At 36.4% G+C, this 19,229-nt stretch overlaps 1 protein-coding gene across 3 annotated transcripts; it reads right to left on the bottom strand.

The window, feature by feature from the left end:
* Nucleotides 1-8,624: 8,624 nt before the first annotated feature.
* LOC311067503 (GTPase IMAP family member 8) lies at nucleotides 8,625-16,084 on the bottom strand. Of its 3 annotated transcripts, XM_084089409.1 has the most exons (6): nucleotides 15,975-16,084; nucleotides 15,654-15,709; nucleotides 14,801-15,496; nucleotides 12,988-13,695; nucleotides 10,633-11,361; nucleotides 8,625-9,946 (listed from the first exon to the last, which is right to left on the bottom strand). In XM_084089409.1, exons 2-5 carry the CDS (start codon nucleotides 15,679-15,681, stop codon nucleotides 10,634-10,636), a joined length of 2,160 nt encoding a protein of 719 aa, XP_083945535.1. In that variant the 5' UTR covers nucleotides 15,682-15,709; nucleotides 15,975-16,084; the 3' UTR covers nucleotides 8,625-9,946; nucleotide 10,633. The 3 variants fall into 3 exon arrangements, with proteins under 3 accessions (XP_083945535.1, XP_083945536.1, XP_083945534.1); XM_084089410.1 differs by lacking the exon at nucleotides 15,975-16,084 and having other exon boundaries at nucleotides 15,654-15,804; XM_084089408.1 differs by lacking the exons at nucleotides 15,654-15,709; nucleotides 15,975-16,084 and having other exon boundaries at nucleotides 14,801-15,609.
* Between the last annotated feature and the right edge of the window lie 3,145 nt (nucleotides 16,085-19,229).

Below are 19,229 nucleotides of genomic sequence, written 5' to 3'. Positions count from 1 at the left end.
CACTCTGTTATTTTGAACATAAACAGTTAAGAAGAGATACAAAAACGCCTATGACAGCTTAGTAACCATGAACTCAAAATGGGCCATTCTTATTTTTTTAATGGATTATTGCATTTTTTATTATAAAATATTTTTCCATGCACATCATTATTATTATTTTTTAATTCATGTGCCTTTATTATTTTATCAAGCATGTGTTTACTGGCGTGAGGGCAGGACAACATGTCACTCATATGAGATCACAGCAGTAGCGAACCACAAACCTCCAATCAATTCGTGATGGAAAAACTGTTTTTCTTGTTTGTGAAGTCGTTTCACTCGAATACAGTTGTAATCAAAATTATTCAACCCCCATTGCAAATCAGATTTGTTGGCAATATTTACAGACTTTCAGCTGTTTGCAATGAACAAATCAAACAAAAGTAATTGAAATAGCTCAACAAAGCAAATGTTTCAAGTGGTTTCCCCAAATTCAACTGAAAACTTTTAATGACTTCTGTTCTGCAGTCTTGAATCATTTTGATTACATCTGTATATGCATGTATATGGCGTCAAAGTGCTTATTTAAAATGCAAGTCTTATTCAGAGAGAACATGAGAGTACGCAGCCTAAGATTTCACTGCTAACAATTTGCAATTGCGTTTTGCATCATACAAAGATACTATACCACGGAAATGACTTTCGCAGAAAAGAATAGAGACGTCCGAGTGCACACAACAAAACTTGCAAAAGCTTGCAAAAAGTTATTTTTCTTTCTGCAAAAATCACTTTAGGGGCCACTATTAATGAACTGTTTTGGCATTGATCAAGCTGTATGGAAGCCAATTTCCACATCAGAGTGATAGGGGCTTCCATAAGCTGATGTTCACCAGCAACACAATCTTTTGCTGGATACGCTAGCTAAGAAGCCTGGTAGGGACAGCAAGCACGCCAGCATCCAAAACACAACATATGCTTGCAGCTTGTGTCCAGCAGGCTTTTTTTTTTTTTTAGCAGTTAATGTACATCATTTTGCACATTTTTCAGTTCAAAATACCTCTGAGGCTCCTCTTTATAGAACAAATTCAACTGTAATCTGACACAGGGACAATCCTTTCAGCAACAAAGGTGAGAAACACAGCCCCTGAACATTGCTGCACACAGGTGCAAAAGAAAATGACAAATATGTCCTTGTTCGTGCCCTTGTAGAGTCCAGAATGCCAAATCCCCACACTAATTACGTGTCAAACTATAAGACTGACAACTCTATTAGCCAGTTTTTGTATAGCCAGAGAGTGTATGGAGTTGTCTTGTACAGATGAATGAGCTGATTATAAATGCTTGTCACATATATATGCATGATTCAAGCCTTGTGCTTTCTTTGAAATTTCTTAGGAGCCACACATAGTAAAAATATGCTTATTAAAATAGCACCTGCATTGTGTTTTCACAGTGACCATGGAAGCCACTGGCGTTTTCTTTATAGCCTACTCATAGCATGTTTGGGTTTAATGTTCTTATGGTTTCTTTGTGTGGTGTGTTGGGATGAATAATTTTCAGGGTGTAGAAAGTATCGCATTACTGTTTGTAACGTTTTACTTTTATGTGTTCAGAGGCATTGCCAATACCTTAGAGCAAAGAACCAAACGGTTACTGCAGAGAGCTACACAAACACCAATTTAAACAGGGTTTTAATTAGGCTTCTCTTTATTCAACCTCTTCATTCCAATTATATTCCTTGAGGGATACCATTAAATTTACTTTTAATGTGTGTGTTTAAAAGAGAAACGCTAAGTAAATCTTTTATGAACAGCACTGCACTAGTCTGCCTGAGAAGGAGATAGTGACAGATATTGAGTAAAACAGATATTTTAAAAGTACAACTGAAAAATTCATTACCCTATCACATATTATAATCACAGTTATTAGTATTACTAAGAGGCTTTCATAACTACTGATTTCATCCTATGTGTAAAAATAATGGCAAACTGAAATGAGAACGAATCCTAAGAGCTTTCATTTGGCCTGAGGACACTGAGGACATTAAAATCTATCAACCTTCAAAAAAAACAATCAGCATCCACGAAGACAGTTCAAACAATGGTGACAACCAAGAACATTAAAATTTTAACACAGTAATTTAAAGAGGAAAAGCAACAACACGACCGTAGAATCTGATGTTTGACGCTACAGTGCAATCTAATAGAGCCGGACTCAAAGGCACTGACATAAAAACAAGAGCATACAGTATTTCCAAGACTTTCCATTTTCCTCATCAGTAAAAACATTTTCATCAATTGTTTGCACAAGGCTACTGAGGAGGACTAAGTAAAATACAATGCACAGAAAATACCAATCATTTTTCATTTCAGACTATTTTGTCAAGTAGGATGGAATTTAGCAAAAGATTTAATGAAATGCATCCACTTGAGTAAATAAATGCTTAATTCCGTTTGTTACAGAAAAATGCCCTATAAAATGACAATGGAAAAATATTTTCCAAACTCCCACTGGCAATGTTAAGAAGCAAATCTGAAATTAAAGGTATGTAGTGAAGGGGGCGGATTCTGGAATCCACTGCTGCTTCAATGTCTAATGAGTGACCAAGATAATCAAGGTATCAATCAATATTTTTCCTTCTATATATCAAACGAGTTGAATGACTTCTCTAAGCTTATGAGATTTTACTTGGTAAGTTACCAGTGTGATTACTGAAATGTTCTTTTCATGTATTCTCTAATGTCTGTATTTGATATCTGAGAGGTGACTGAGGGTCTGGCCCATGCCACGAATGCATTAATAGTGCTTGCTCATTTAGCCCGGCTTCCAGGGAAGAAATATTGATTCGTTTTGTTTGAGAAAGGTCTTCAGCATGTGTTTAAAACTTATATCTGTTCTTCTAGCTCACCATGACAACTATAGGTCACAAGGGTCATTGAAATCCATAGTTTAAGTGACCATTTATAGTTAAAGTCTTTACTTTACTGTGTTAGATTAAAGTGTCCTCTCATTGAGAGAAAGAACATGTTATCTGGATGTTTTGGGAAGAGTCTCCTGTTAATCGTTATTGGCCGACCAAATCCAACCTTGAAGAAGCTGTGTGTCTGTGTGTGTGTTAGTAATCTTGGTTACAGGTTAAGGAACAAGTGGCATTATTGGAGATGGACTGACTTGTTTTCTTCGACATGTTGGCGACTAGAAACGCAGATCTGCGACCTGGAAGGTCACGACGTGCCTAAATCCAGGGTCTGAGTGTCAGCCACATAATCAATGGAGATATGCTTCAGTCTATCTGTCCATGTGTGGAAAATGTGTGTTTATTTATTTCTTAGCCAATCAGAATCATTCAACCTGAAGCAATGACGTAGCTTAGACCTTGGTGTAGGGTATAATTGCTATGATCTTTGGCGGCCTACAAACTCCTTGTGAGTCTTGAAGACTTCTGCCTGATGAAATTGCAAACTATCTTGAGTAAAACTTTTTTATTTACAATTTATTGTAAATAAATTATAACAGTTTATTATAATTCAGATTTTTGTCTTAAATTGGCTGCACTTCTAACTCCTGGTCTTAATTTATCATATCTGGTCCTTGGGTCGTTAACTGTAAATTCTTTATAACTGTAAATTATAAAACATATTTCATTTTCTATTGGAGGACAATTTTGCTTCTAGAAAATGGCCATTAAAATACATCAATGACAAATGTAATTTACTGTATATGTCATTTAAAATGTTTTTATATATATATTTAATTATGGATGCTTTCTAAAAAGTGAATAAAAGTTCTGAAATATTGGATAGAGTCGAATATTTATATAAAAAATAATTCCCCCTCTAGTAATACCAACTATGTTGCCAAATGAAAACACACTGACAAATTTGTTACTGACTCTCCTACAGGGCCAACCAACTAATTTCCTTGTTTCTTCAGCCCTGCTGGCGTTAACAGATATTTACTGTGAGCTGATGAGTGACCAATCAGTGTTTCATTGATTAGAGGTGCAGAGAAGACATGTGAAGATCTGATAATGAGACAGCCAGCCAGAAAAAAATACTGTTTGTTTGAGACAGAATAACACTGGAAATACGTAAGCATTCCGACACACAAGTCTATTAGTACTCCTGTATATTAACATTTCAAGTTAATAAATTAAACAAAAAAAGAAAGAGTTTTCACTCTATTTTTCATTTAGCAGGTATTGGATTTTAATTTTAAGGAAGATTTACGATTAGGTTTTCTAATCCTTTTGGGAGCTGCCATGATTAGCTTGGTAATTAACTCTTTGATGCAGTTTCCGCCTTGAGATAGCACTACTGCCTGCTTAATACACTTTGTCGATTTAGTTATCCGTTGTTGTGATGACACCCGCGTCGTAATCCTTTAATCCTTAAAATATTCATTCTTCCCCCAGTTCTAATTAAACACTAATATTTGGATTAATTGGAGGTTGTCTGGGTCTCTGCGGAGATTAAAAAGGAGCTGTGTGGGGCCTGAAGCTGAACATGTGCGGTCGCACTATATATTTTATAATAGTTCAGCGGCTGCAAAAATTATTCAATTGCGGGTTCTACGGACTGTGGTGTGTTTGCTGGTGACTTTATTCCCATAGGGATTGATCATTGTCCTGTAATGCACTTGATGCTGGTTGAATGGAAAATAACACATTACATAAGAATATCAAGTTTACTAGAGAGAAAATTTTATTTTGAAGTCTTATTTTCATATTCTATCTTGGAGAGATACAGACATACAATTTCATGCTGTCACAAAATGTGAAAGGTGAGAGTTGTTTATTGTATCTGTCAATTTCAACTTACCATTGGATTCCGATTTCCGTCAAATATGCATTGGCTTGGAATGAGAGCATAAAACAAATATGACACATTCTACATTCATAAGAAGGGCCACTGTCATCAACTGTCAAAGCAGAATATAAAATTTACTGCAAAAACATCCTTCGGTGCATGTTCCTTTATATTTTCATTGAAGCGTGTGTGTGTGTGTGTTGAGTTTGGACACTTTGTCTAGGCTGAATATTCAGCTCGTTCCTGATGTAATTTAAAGGCTGTTACATCCAAACAAATGGAAAATACATTGAGTATTGTGGTGCATGGCTTTATAAATAGAGAGACAGATGGCTACACCATTCCCTGTCTGTAAAAACAAATCTCCAATAAGCAGAAAACATTACAGTCATAACACCGCCACACTGTCTATGGATTAAAATGGGCTCGGTTGTGTATGTGCCTTTATTTAAAATTGTCTATGGTACGTTGCATTGTAATTTGATATATTTTGCGAGAAATTGGTCCATTTTGTCTATATCGAGCTTGGCTTGTGATGGATGACTGGTTGATAATAATTGGTTTCAAAACTGCACTGACCACACACATGAAAGAATCAGTGGGTGTTTTTTTTGTATTTGTTGAGGTATATCTGTGACAGAGTTTCTCCAGAGGGCTGGAGTCAAACCAAAGACTTGTCAGTAAAGTTCTCCGAGCATCAGCTCTCCTGCACTCCTCACCTGCTGCTACTGGTTACTTAGAAGAGCTTTCCTGTGGAGAGGAGCCGCAATGTTTGACACAGTTTCATTTCAGAATGCAACACGGAACACAAACAGTATTAAAAATCCTGCATGTTGGAGGTTTTTCTCATTTACTCAGAAATGTTGCTGAAAGCTTTCAAATTTGGCCTCAAACATCTTTTACATGTCAGCAGACATTACTCGTGTCAGTTAAATATAGCTTATAATTCAAGTCGGATTCAACTAGAAGTAAGACTGCTGTTACAATTATAATGCTGTATTCCATAATTGTAATGTGATAAATAAAACAGGATATGATAAAACTCTAATGTACATATTCTATATATGAAACAAACAAGCTGATTTGGAAAAGTTATTTAAACTTCAGAACACTCATATTTGATTGGCTAGCAGGTGGTGACAAGTCACTGTCTGCATCTGAATATGCATACTTCCCTATACTATATAGTAGGCAAAAAGAAGAAGCAACTTAATACTTCAGGCGAGATTCTGAAGTATCCAATAGGCACTTTGAGGCCGGGGGAGATGATTTGTAAATAGCAGTGAAACAACACAACTGACGCTGGTAGGTCACATGGCAATGACAACATTACGAATGTAGAATGTTCAGATTATATTAATACCACATATTCATACTATATAGAACGCACATTTGAACAGTTTCTTGAACAATTTCACTTCCTGACAGTTCTCTATGCTATCTAAATAAAGGCACACAAAAAAAAGTAATTATTCAAAAAAGTTCCTACTCAGTGTACCATTTTGGGTAACACTTTAGAACAATGGTCCGTCATAACTATGCATGAAGTAATGCAGGACAAACGAGTAGTACTACATTAACACTTCAGCTACTACTAATAACGAATATGGAAACAAGCGTAACTATTTAGTAAATAATATCAAATAGCCTACTGAGATAGTTCCTTATTAAGTAATCAATAATTACTGAATGAGATTAGACTCATTAAGAACTATTACAAATTATAAAGCATTACTAATTAATTACTAATCACAACACTCAAGTAATTAGTAATGCACTTTATATTTAGAGTAAAGACGATGATTGATAACGTCTCAGACACACGTTAATGTTGTGGTTAATTAATTGGTAATTCTTTATGATTTGTTATAGTTATTTGATAGTTATTAATGAGGCTAATCTCTTTTGGTAATAACTGATTACCTAATAAGGAACTATCTTAGTCCTAAATTTTATATTACTTACTGATTAGTTAAGCTTGTTTCCATATTAGTTAAAAGTAGTAGCTGAAGTGTTAATGTAGTACTATTCATTTGTACTGCATTACTTCCTGCATAGTTACCAATTATTGATGGACCATTATTCTAAAGCGTTACTCCATTTTTTACGCAGCCACTGTGTTTATGAGTGAGTCAATGAATAATTCACTCAACCGATTTATTCTACAAGACACGTGGAGCATTTATTACATTAAAATTTTGCTTTGATTTTCATTTATAAATATATCCATTGGCAGATGTAAAATTGAAAAATAAAGTGGCAAAATTGTTTAAAATGTAGGTTGCTTAATATTACCTTCTTGTTTGTTGAACTGTTTTGTTGTAGCTATACAAGTAATATCCCACTCAGCAACACTTAGTGTTGATTGTTATTGAAAATGTCTGAAACTGATAAATGATGAGTTACATTACAATTATCCCTCCCCTTTCTATAGTTTCCATGTAGAACAGAACGTTACATTTCTACCCCCTTTATATCACTTGTTTCTTTTATCTATTCAGCCCTTTGTGCTGCCATTTTTAAGGAGACAAGAAAACTCTTGGTTCAAACCCCACTAAACGTCCTTAATACCAGCGTCATGACTAATGCTAAAAAATCTCTTACTTCTTACTGTCTCTCAGCTCTTCTCTTCCCAGTTCCTCCCACCAGGTGCTTCCTTTTAAGAGCAGCTTTGAGAGGAAGTCTTTACAGGATTAGTGTTCTCTGTTCGAGGAGCCTGACACTTGCTGAGCAATTTCCTGAATCTCTGTTTTGAGAATGTTCTAGAAAGTTCACAGTGCTGACTACAGGATTACACAGAGACCCGTTCCAGCCAGGAGGAAGCGCACAGGTAAGCCATTCATGAGCACCACTGCACTGACAGTGGAAATGTCACTGGAAAACAGGTGCATTATTTTTTAGCAGCATGAATATTTAAAAAAGGTTTCAAAAGATGTAAAACAAAAGGTTAAAACAAAAGGTTTGTCAAGCACTACAGCTGTGCTTTATATCTTTATAAATGATTTAATTCTTAAGCTGTTCCTTCAATGACAATGGCAAACTTTGGTCTCTGCAATGACAGTAAAAGTTACCGCCTAATGCACATATTTACTGCAGGAAGTACCCTTATGAAGAGATTTAATGCAAATGTAGCTATAGAAAGGGAATAGTACTCCCTCTACTGAGTGAAATGACCCATGTAGCAATTATTTTTATTTTAACTGCAAGGTCAAACCGTTCTGAACATTTAAAACTGTCATTACATAACATAAGTTACATCACTCAGTTCTCCCCTCATTTCTCAGAAACATATGGCTCTATTTTCAAAAGATGAATGACAGAACAACCTCCTTTTATCATAAAGTCGCATGCCTTCTAAAACTGTCATAACATATCCCCCTAACAATCAATCCAATATATAACCAAAAGGGATGAATACCATATCTGAGTTTTTAAAAAGAAGGCCACGGCAACTCATTTTACAGGCCATTTTGAAAGAGGCCTTGGTCATTGGAGCACTTGCACACAAGCAATAAATTAGCCACATTTATAATGCTGAGTTTCATTCACACAATTGTGTCTCCAATACAAAGGCATCATGTTCTGAATAACTGCATGAAAAATATATGCACATGAGGCCACCCAGACATTTTTTTCTTTCTGTCAAACGCATTATTTCAGAGAATGATTGCAGATTGTATTTTTTTTTAATTTGAAATAACATTCTTGTGGATTTATGGCATCATTAACTGCTATAAATATTTAAGTTTCTTTACTGGAGGCAGCAGACAGTATCCTTTATACTCGTACTGTATATGCCTTGAATTCCATAGCAAATAAAACAGATTTCAACAGATATAGACAAAATGTTTTTCATTCACATTCAGAGCAGATGCAAGATTTAAGATTAAGATTTTAAGCATACATTTTTTGCTTGAAAAAAGTGAATACTGAGTAAATAAGCAAATAATATGCAATGTTATTAAAAGAGAGTACATGAAAGCCACACATCGATCAAGCAAAGGGCCAAATATTATCAAGTAATGGAAGAACTTACACTAAAGTACTATAGAGTTTGATTAGAAGAACATCCTTTGACTTAATAATATTTTTAAAAGATACAGGAAGCATTTTCTCCACCTAGGACATTGATTTCATGACCACTTAGTGCCGCCATACATGATTATGGTATTAAACATGCCCTACCCTCTCATGGCTTTCCCATCTTAAACAATCCCTCCTAATTCCAGTCCCCTGTAAAAGAAGCCTCAATTAATTATACAGTCTTAGTTGGCCTGAGTAAAGATGAAACATGAATTATTCATGTGTAATTTCTTGAAACACTGTGTGTGAGTGTGAGGGGGAGAATGGATACATGTTGAAGGGCCAACTCAGCATAAGACCAACTCCGTCATCTATCGAGGCTTTATTCAGTTTCATTCTGTAACCTCGCTTTGTTCCCCTTTCACAACTTCATCCTCTTCCTTGACATTTCTCAGCTTTGCCCTTTTCAGTTTCTCCATTTTTCAAACTTTTCCTTGTCATCGTTTCTATTACCTCTCTGTTCACCCTTTAGCAAGAGACTATCTCAATAACTAGTCATTTTGTTTTATTAGATACATTGTGATTAAAAGAGAATTAGGTCATTTCAAGGCCAGCCTGAATACAGTTACAGTACAGAAAATGCTCCAACTTATGGTCTTTGCTGTGATTAATAGAATCGTTTACCCAAAAATGAAAATGCTGGCATTATTTATTTATGTCATTTCAAACATCTATGCTGTTATTTTCTCTTTGTCTTTGGAATACAAAAGGTGAAATAAAAAACACCATAAAATGAATCCAAAATGAGTCCAATTCAGTAGCAACACAACAAAACACAAAAGTTATTTTAAGGTCCAGAAATACCTATGAAGATGGACTGAGTTGTCCGTGGATTAATAGTCCAGAGAGTTCACAGTCCTCGAGCAAAAAATATACCTCAGGGCGAAAATAGCCACTTCAGGGAGTTTAGATGACAAAAGATGAAAACAACTCAGATTGACTGTATCTGTACGGGTGAATATGAGTCAAAAACAAACATCCTTTCAGTGGTGAATGATGAACTGCAGTATCAAAGCCTTTGGCTGTAAGAGGTGTTGTTGTCTAAAATCTGCCTCATCTGATGACATTCACTTCATCTGCAGAAACAAGAGCCTTTCAGTGATTAAAGCGTCATTTTTAGAAACAGTAACTTGCATTAGCATTGCTTTCTCTTGCCAGGCTTCCCCTTGGATGTAGTTTGTCATTTATTTATTTGTTTGGCTGTTTGTTTGTTTTTTTTAAAAAAAATTGTGTTGAGGCATCTCATTTGCATATTCCTCCTGAATGTGTGCCACTTTGCTCAAAGCAATGTGTTGTGCAAATGTATCAAATTTTAATATTCTTGACACCAAGAGGTCCGTGCGTCATGAGAGTAAAGATATGGCAACTGATTTCCAGATGAATACATTTCCACATTTCTACATTTTTTAAAAACAGAACCTAGTGCCCTCTACATACAGTATTTCAGATATATATTGCATGCTTGAAAAATTTGAAATAGAAATGTCACCATATAATGTTTCATTGTAAAAAGAATACATTGCAAAACATTACTTTTGCACAAGTCTTTGTGAAATATAAATGCAAGAAACCATCAATAAAACATGATATTATAATATAAAATATGATTGAAAATTGGGAAAAAAAACAAGTATACTCTGAAAATAATAACAATAATAATAACTTGTTTTAAGGATGTTTTGATATTTCTACTGAAAAACAAAACCATCGATTATGAAAATGATTTCCACAACTTTGTCACTTCCCCCTCTAAAATTCACACCTCATATTGCTGTTGTCCATCTCCAAGCTGTCGACTCAAAGAAGACTTCATTTTCTTCACTGTCATCAAATTCATCTTCCTCTCCTCGTCCCAGTCTGGTGTTTGCTCTGTCTTCCTCCTCCACCTGCACCTGCATGTCCATGTCATCACACCCTCTGTTTGCTGCAATCATCTCCTGTATCTTTTCCAGCAGCTCTCTGACCTGGTGGCTCTCACCCCTGGCTTTATTATTAAAAACATGATACCTGTTTCCACATCTGTCAACAAGCCACTGCAGGGCTGTCCCTTCACATTCAATGTGCTGCTCAATGGCTCTGTCTCCAAGCAGGTCTCCAAAAGTGAACAGAACTATACTGTGATCCCAAACCGTGGAGCCCAAAAGCCTCAAATGGTCCTCCATCGCTTTCCGCTCCCGCTCTTTAAAGGAACAGTCGACGCGAACAACCAAAATGAAAGCTACCGGACCAGAAGTGGATAGAGATACACTCTGTGTGATTTCATCTTTATTCAGTTCAGGAGTTTGTTCTATGGGCAGATGTTTCCACCAGCCAGGGGTGTCTATGATGTTGACCTGCTGTCCTCCAACCTCTCCATGTCTCGGAACACACCGGGCTGTTCTTCTTGATCCAAACACCTGCTGGCTGAGGATAGTGTTCCCCGTTGAACTCTTCCCAGCTTCTCCATAACCCAGAAGCACAAGACACAATTCTGAGAAATTCTTTCCAATATCTAGAAAAAGACATGGAAATCAACTGATTACGAACTGATCTTCAATAAAAGCAATAAAATGGTTGTGTTGATGTTTTGATGTTTGACCATTCATGGATATTTTCTTGCTCTAGGAGACATTGAGCTGTGGTGCTCATGTGAGTGATATGGGTTTGAACTCGGCCTGCAACATTTACCCAGTCCAATTCCTCCTCTTGTTCCCTAATAATTCCCTGTCACTTCATGTCTCTCCAATACAAGATTCCAAAAAAAATTCAAGGACTTTTCAGAATTTTGTTTTGATAAAAAATATTTGCTTGAGGAATATGATTTGTTTTTCCCCAACAAGATTTGGCTCTGTGCTAATATAAACAAAACTATATACAGTACATAAAGCTCATTATCAAATATCACATTCTCAAAACAAGCACTCAGACTGAACTCAAAAGCTCTTCAGAATAAATAATGCATCTCGAATGACACAGCGCTTCTTTGATGCTCACTGAACTCCGAGACACGGTGACGCCAAAAACATTCTCATCACAATTAAACATGTTTTTTCAAAGATAAACTGAGACCATAAAAAAGCCACAAAAGAAACTCAATTTGCAATTTGAACTCTGTAAACCTCCTCCTCCACCACCAACACAATATTTTATGTACTGAAATACTTTCAACCCGAGTAGCCCTTATCTTCCTCTGAATCCTCCCTTTGTCTTTTTCCTTTTTCAGATGTATTTTGCTGTCAATCGTGCATAAAGATGCATGTGCTAGATGTACCTAAAGGTGTGTGTAGAGTTTCGCAAATGCAGTGGAAACATCAACAATTACTTGTTTATAGTCGTTTATTTTTTTCCCCCTTTAATTTTACTTTTCTCCCTTATCTTTTTTTGTTTGTTTGTATTGTGCAGCACTTTAGGTCAGTTTCTGTTGCTTTTAAATGTACTGCTCTATATAGTAAACTTTGACTTACCTTGACTAGAAGCATTCAGTAAAATCAAATGGTCAAAAGTATTCCCTAATCAAAAGTATTCCCTGTATAAAATTTGTTAAGAAGTATGACTGCAAATTCCTGATGCAAGATTTTATTGTTTATTTGTAAACAATCACAATGTAATGATAACTGTAACTGCAATTTTATTAATTTTCTAATGTTCATTTATAATAAAAAAAAATACCATTTGCTATTTATTAATATTATTGTTATTAGCTAATTATTATATATGTTGGGTTGGAAATGTTCTGTATTTTGTGTGGATCCTTTGAATAGTATAACAAAATTCAAAAACTGGATTTTATTTATTTAATTACCATTTAGTCTGAACAATTCATCTGTAAGGAGCCCCTAAAGAGATGTGGTGGTGGAAAAAAAGTGGTATGGGAGAATTACAAAAAAAAAAAAATGTATTTTGCATTCCCTCGCAAAACTTTTGCGTTCCCAAAACGCAAAAGATTTTAAAAAAAATCTCCCATCCCAAATATTTTCCACCACCACCACGTCCCTTTAGGGGCTCCGTACATCTGTGCATGTTATTTAAAAAATTTATTCTTTTTCTTTTCTTTCTTTACTCTGAAAAACATTACGGAAGTAAAATGTTTTGACTTTAACAACATTCAAACTTCAAAAGTGCAAAACCAGTATCTTACCCTTCATTGCAGTCTTCATCTTCCTCAACTGTCTTTGTTTCTTTGCTAGTGCTTTTGCTTTCTTTTCTGCTGCTTTCCATTTCTGCTTCACTTCCTTTAGAGTCTTAGGGTCAATTTCAAAATAATGGCCCCTATTTTGTGCCACCATCTTTTCTATCTTCTCCAGCAGGTTTGTGACCTGACTGCCGTCATCCCAGTTCTCATTGTTGAGGACATGATATCTGTTCCCACATTTCTCAATTAGCCACTGTAGAGCCTCCCCTTCGCTCTCAATAAACTCCTCTACAGTCACGTCCCCCAGACAATCTCCATGGGTGAACAGCACTACGGTATAAGCCCACACTCTCTCTCCAAGAAGCTCCATGTGCTCCACCACTGATTCCTTCTCTTCTGGTGTGAATGACATGTCTACACGTAGGGTCAGCAGAAGCACGTGTGGTCCTGGTGGACACAGAGACACACTGAATAAAAGTTCCTCTTTTTTCAGTTCAGGAGTGTCAATCACAGGGAGAGACTTCCACCATCCTGGGGTGTCCACAATAGTCACATTTCTCCCATTCACATCACCTTGTCTTCTCGCACAAGTGGTGGTTCTCTTAGAGATGAACGACGCCATACTCAAAATGGTGTTTGCAGCTGAACTCTTCCCAGCTCTTCGGAAACCTAACACTATCATCCTCATCTTAGAAATGTGGACGTGCTTGTGACCTGGTTAAAAAACAAGATCAATTAACCACAAATATCAACATGTTCTGTGTAAACTGAGATTAAAGGGATAGTTCATCCAATAATTATAATTCCGTTACATTTACTCACCCTCATGTCATTCCAAACCCAAAAGAAAGACAAAAGGAGAATTTTACCATTCACTGTAGCTCTCAAATCAAATATGGTGTCATTAGACAAGTTGCATCAAAAGATGTCAATAGAAGTGAGAATAAAAAGAAATTGATCTTTATTTCTTTTTTTGTATCGCATACTATATGCAGAATCTGAAAACTACACACAAAGTTTGAGTACTGTAATTTGAATCATTTGACTTCAGACACACAAATCACATTGAACATTTTCAAGATGATGTGTTTTGTCATTTTTTAGCTTGACAGGCCCAGGTCTCATTCACTTTCATTAAATGGGGGGAAAAGCAACCAGGATACTCTTTAAAATGTATCCTTTTGTTTTGCATGGTGGGGAAAAAAATCACACAGATTTGGCACAACATGAGGATGAGTAAATAATGCCAGAATTGTATTTTTTGAGAGAATTGTCCCTTTAAAAATGGTCCGGATTCATGAAACATTTTTAAGAATAAATTTGTTTAACTGCTTATTTTCTAACTTAAAAAAAAAAAGTTAAGAATATTTTGTATTGCCAAAAACATTTCTTAAGAATTTTAAGAATAAAGACAAAGCTTTATGCTCTTAAGAAAAATTTGAGAGCTTCTTGAGAATTTTCAAGAATTGCACTTGGGAACATGAAAATTCTGTCCTTATTTACTCACAAAAAGTATTCTCGTCACTTCATAACGTTACATTTGAACCGCTGTAGTCACATGGACTATTTTAAATATGTCTTTACTACCTTTGTGGGCCTTGAAAGTTGCAATGACGTTGCTGTCTATGGAGGGATCAGAAAGCTCTCGGATTTCATAAACAATATCTCAATTTGTGTTCCGAAGATGAACTTACGGGTCTTGCGGGTTTGGATCGACATGAGGGTGAGTAATTAATGACAGAAATTTCATTTTTGGGTGAACTAACCCTTTAAGAAATGTTTTAACTTTATTTTCGGGAATCTGGCCCCTGGTTCTTACCCTGCCGTACAAGCGGAGTCCCCCATTGTTCTTGTACCATCTTCCTCCTCTGGTTTGCTCTCATGTATCTCATCGTCATCATTCCTTCTACCTCATGCAACCTGCCCATTTCAAAATGACAGCTGTCGTTTCTCACGACCATCGCGTCTATTTTCTCCAGAAGCCCGGCAAGCTGCGTGCCAGTAGCTCTCTCAGTGTTAAGAACATGATATCTGTGTCCACATTTCTCCACTAGCCAGAGCAGAAGAGACTCCCCTTCACTTCCAATGTGCTTTCCTAGAGCTTGTTCCTGTAGCTGGTCTCTATACGTGAACACAACTATAGTGTGATTCCAGACTCTCTCGCTCAGAAGCTCCAGGTGTTCTTGTGCCGACCTCCTGTGTTTTTCTTTGAATAAAGCATCGACACGTATGACCAGCAGAACCGCATGGGGCCCAGGAGGACAATGAGCCACGCTAAGCACAATCTCTTGTTTCTGAAATTCAGGGGTTTCTTTTACAAGGTAGTTCTTCCACCAGCCTGGCGTATCAACTACAATGACCTGCCTTCCGGCAAAATCTCCGTACATCTTCACACACTGGGCCGTTCTCCTTAGATGAGGCTCTGCATGACCTGTTATTAGGTTTGCCAAAGAGGTTTTCCCTGCTGCTCTGTTTCCCAATAGCACAATCCTCAAATCAAAGAGAAACTGGACTCCTGCCAATAAGAAACAATGCCTTCCTAATATCAAAAACATGATTTCTTGTTCCCTGCTGTCTATGGATAGAGATCGATTGTACTTAGATTTGAACCTTTCTTAAATATGAAATCAGAAAAGCACCAAGAATTTAAATATGTGAATCAGGGAACTTACCAAAGTCACTTGCTTCAGATGTAGCCATTGCTGCACTTTCTTATTCATTACCCTCCCTAAAATATTTAGAAATAATGTCACTTTTGGTTTGAATTAGTTACCGCACCATTTAAATGATACAAGAAGGTTAATAAAATGACTTCTGTCTTCAACTTTGTATTAATGTGTTTTTGTGGCACCAAGATCAAGCTAATGGATTAGGCTTTTAAAATGACAAGATTACCACCCCATACATTTACAGCACTTTTCAGCAAGCTTTTAGAAGCCATTAGCTATCTGTGAAAAAATTAATAAGTGAGGTAAAAGGAAAAAGGGTTTTACCTTTGTTCTCATCACAGCAGAAGAGCTGACAGTGAAATGAAGAATATTATTCTTGTGTGCACAACAAATATGGACAAAACTGGTTAGTCTGGCTGAACAAGTGACTCAAGACTTTTATAGATTCTTATCGGAAGGGGCTGTGTTTCCATTACATTGAACAATTTAGGTTCAATATTAAAAGCCCATTGTACATATCCATCCTGCCTATTGATATGCATTTGTGATCATAATGGCCATAGTATGTATGAGTGAAATATTTGGATTATTTGATTAGTGACATGGAAATAGAGTAGAATCTTAAATTAATATAACGTGTCTTTTTGTTTTATATTTTGAGCCCTAGATTTTCAATTAAATATGAAATTTAAATATCTAGTGTTACCACATTGAAAACCTAGAATTCAAAATGTTTTGTGAAAGGATTTTGAAAACATTTGAAATGATTTTAAAGAAACATTAATACAATGAACATACATTCACATATTTGCGCATGTATTATGCTCATTTAGATGGATCCATCTAAGCCTAATGTACATATCCATCCTGGCCATTGTAATGAATTTGTGATGGCCACACATACAGTATGTACAGTGTGAACAGTGGGTGCAAAAGTCTGAGTGAATTATTTTGATAATTTGATTAGTGACATGGAAATAGAGTAGAATCTTAAATTTATCTTATTTATTTTCTTAAATGTATCCTTTACAAGTGTCTTTTTGTTTTAAATGTTTTAAAATTCAACAAAACTACATTGTACATTTTGAATCTGGTGTCACCACCACAGGATTGGGAATAAAAATAAAAAATAAAAATAAAAGTAAAGTTATTGTACACATTTTAAAGAAACGAATATATGAATACAATGAATATATTTTCATATATGATAATGTGTATTATAAAATCACACACACACCACTTGTATTATGTGGCTTCCAAAGGTGCTCTATTGGACTGAGATCTGGTGAGTGCGATTTGAGTAAAGTGAACTCACTGTCATGTTCAAGAAACCAGTTTGAGATGATTTGAGCTTTGTGACATGGCAGGTTATCCTGCTGGAAGTAGCCATCGGAAGATTGTTATGGTCACTGTGGTCATATAGGGATAGACATGGACAGCAACAATACTTAGGTAGGCTGTGGCGTTTAAACGATGCTCAATTGGTACTAAGGGCCCAAAGTTTGCCAAAAAAATACCCCCACACCATTAAACCACCAGCCTGAACAGTTGATACAAGGCAAGATGGATCCATGCTTTCATGTTGTTTACACCAAATTCTGACCCTATCTGAATGTCGCAGCAGAAATCAAGACAGCAGAAATCAAGACAGAAATCAAGACGGCAGAAATCAGACCAGGCAATGTTTTTCCAATCTTCTATTGTCCAATTTTGGTGAGCCTGTGTGAATAGCCTCAGTGACTTGTTCTTAGCTGAAAGTGGCACTGGTGTGTCTTCTGTTGCTGTAGCTCATCTGCTTCAAGGCTCGATGTGTTGTGCGTTCAGAGATGCTCTTATGCAGACCTCGGTTGTAATGCGTGGTTATTTGAGTTTCTGTTGCCTTTCTATCAGCTTGAACCAGCCTGGCCATTCTCCTCTGACCTCTGGCATCAACAAAGCATTTTTGCCCACAGAACTGCCGCTCACTGGATATTTTCTCTTTTTCAGACCATTCTCTGTAAACCCTAGACATGGTTGTGCATTAAAATCCCAGTAGATCAGCAGTTTCTGAAATACTGCTGAAATACCAACACCATGCCATGTTCAAAGTGACTTAAATCACCTTTCTTCCCCATTCTGATGCTCAGTTGAACTTCAGCAGATTGTCCATATCACATGCCTATGCATAGAGTTGCTGCCATGTGATTGATTGATTATTAGTAAAATGGGCAAGAAAGAAAATAAAAAGAACAAAAAGGGCCAAGCCAAAAATGGCAACATATTTAGTGGTCATTTAATGGTCTTAACCATTTTCACGAGTAATGTCTCCCAGTTTGTTTGAGTTTAATGTGAGACCAAATATTCACTATAGGGTTCAAATCTGGACTCTGACCAATGACCAGGCCAAAACATGAGCCTGATAGACTTGTTCTCAAGCCACTTGGTTGTCTTTCCAATTTCCCATATTGTGCCAAAAACTTCACTGTTTTTCTGAGACAGCAATGTGCATTTGCTTAAATTTTGCTAATTTCCTGACCAATAATTTGTGGTTAAGACAAAGCTAAATGTTTAGCCATTTTGGGCTTGGCCTCTTTTTTTTGCCTAGGAGTGAATATGTTAAATAAAATGCTGTTTACACCATGAAACTGTGCAAATAAATGAAATATTGCAAGGAATGTCTGCACACTTACATGTGCCAGTGCTCAAACAAGTGTCTTCAAATGAAAAAGGAGTTTTACACTCTTCCTTGACATAGATCACAAAAGATGAATAGATATGTTAGACAGAAAAGAGAATAGGAGAAATGAGCAGAGGTTGTGCGAGGGATGACTCATGGACAGTGTCAGAGAGTGCTTGTCTTGTTTTGATGTATATACTGACGTCTGAGATCGGTCAGGGACAGATATGGCCATATCAGATTTCACAGAACTAGAGGGCCAATGCAGAAATTGCTTATAACCTTGAAAAGACAGACCTTGAGAGAGAAAGAGAGAATTATAGTGCAAAGGAACCGTACAGTGCATCCTTTAACAGCACTCTGGAGAAAAAAGGTTTTAAAATGTCGCAAAAATGAGAAAGCTTCGTGCCGATTCACAACACTATTCTTTTGCAGACTTCGCCCGACAACTTTTTATGTAAATATGAGATTTGCATGAGTTTTATCAAATTTTCCTATTAAATTATAGATGATGTATAATGGTCTCAGAGGTCCCCTTCAGTCTATAAATCTAATTAGCACTTCTGCACCCTCAGCCACACAGGACAGACGTTTAGTTTGAAACAGAAGATCTGAGCCTTTGTTTTTCAGTCAGTACAAGCCATTAAAGTTGCATTTAGCTCATACATCATTATTATCACTGTTATCTGCATCTCTCAGTGGAGGATTACTCCTAGTAAAACATGAAAAGTGAAGGTTAAGAACACAATAACAGAGATTAGAATCGTTCCTTATCTCTGAGGAACTTGCCGGCTTAAACAGAGCTAACTTGCTGTTTATATGCCGGTGTATCAGGTAATTGGAAAGTTCTGCTCGGCTGGAACCTGCGCCGCCTCCAGTAATGTTGGTCACACTCTTTCCTCTCTTGTTCTGTAAGGAAATAA

The sequence above is a fragment of the Abramis brama genome (assembly GCF_963993115.1).
Source record: "Abramis brama genome assembly, chromosome: 17".
NCBI lineage: Eukaryota > Metazoa > Chordata > Actinopteri > Cypriniformes > Leuciscidae > Abramis > Abramis brama.
Note: the sequence above shows the minus strand (reverse complement) of the source record. Positions and strands in the feature narration are given on the sequence as shown.

Excerpts from the sequence above, each read along its gene's own strand:
- LOC311067503 (XM_084089408.1), bottom strand. The coding sequence starts at position 15,536 with ATGTTTTTGATATTAGGAAGGCATTGTTTCTTATTGGCAGGAGTCCAG. Across the intron at positions 13,696-14,800 it reads GACTCCGCTTGTACGGCAGG|GTCACAAGCACGTCCACATT; the intron begins GTAAGAACCAGG and ends TTTTTTAACCAG. Across the intron at positions 11,362-12,987 it reads GATGAAGACTGCAATGAAGG|ATATTGGAAAGAATTTCTCA; the intron begins GTAAGATACTGG and ends GTCTTTTTCTAG.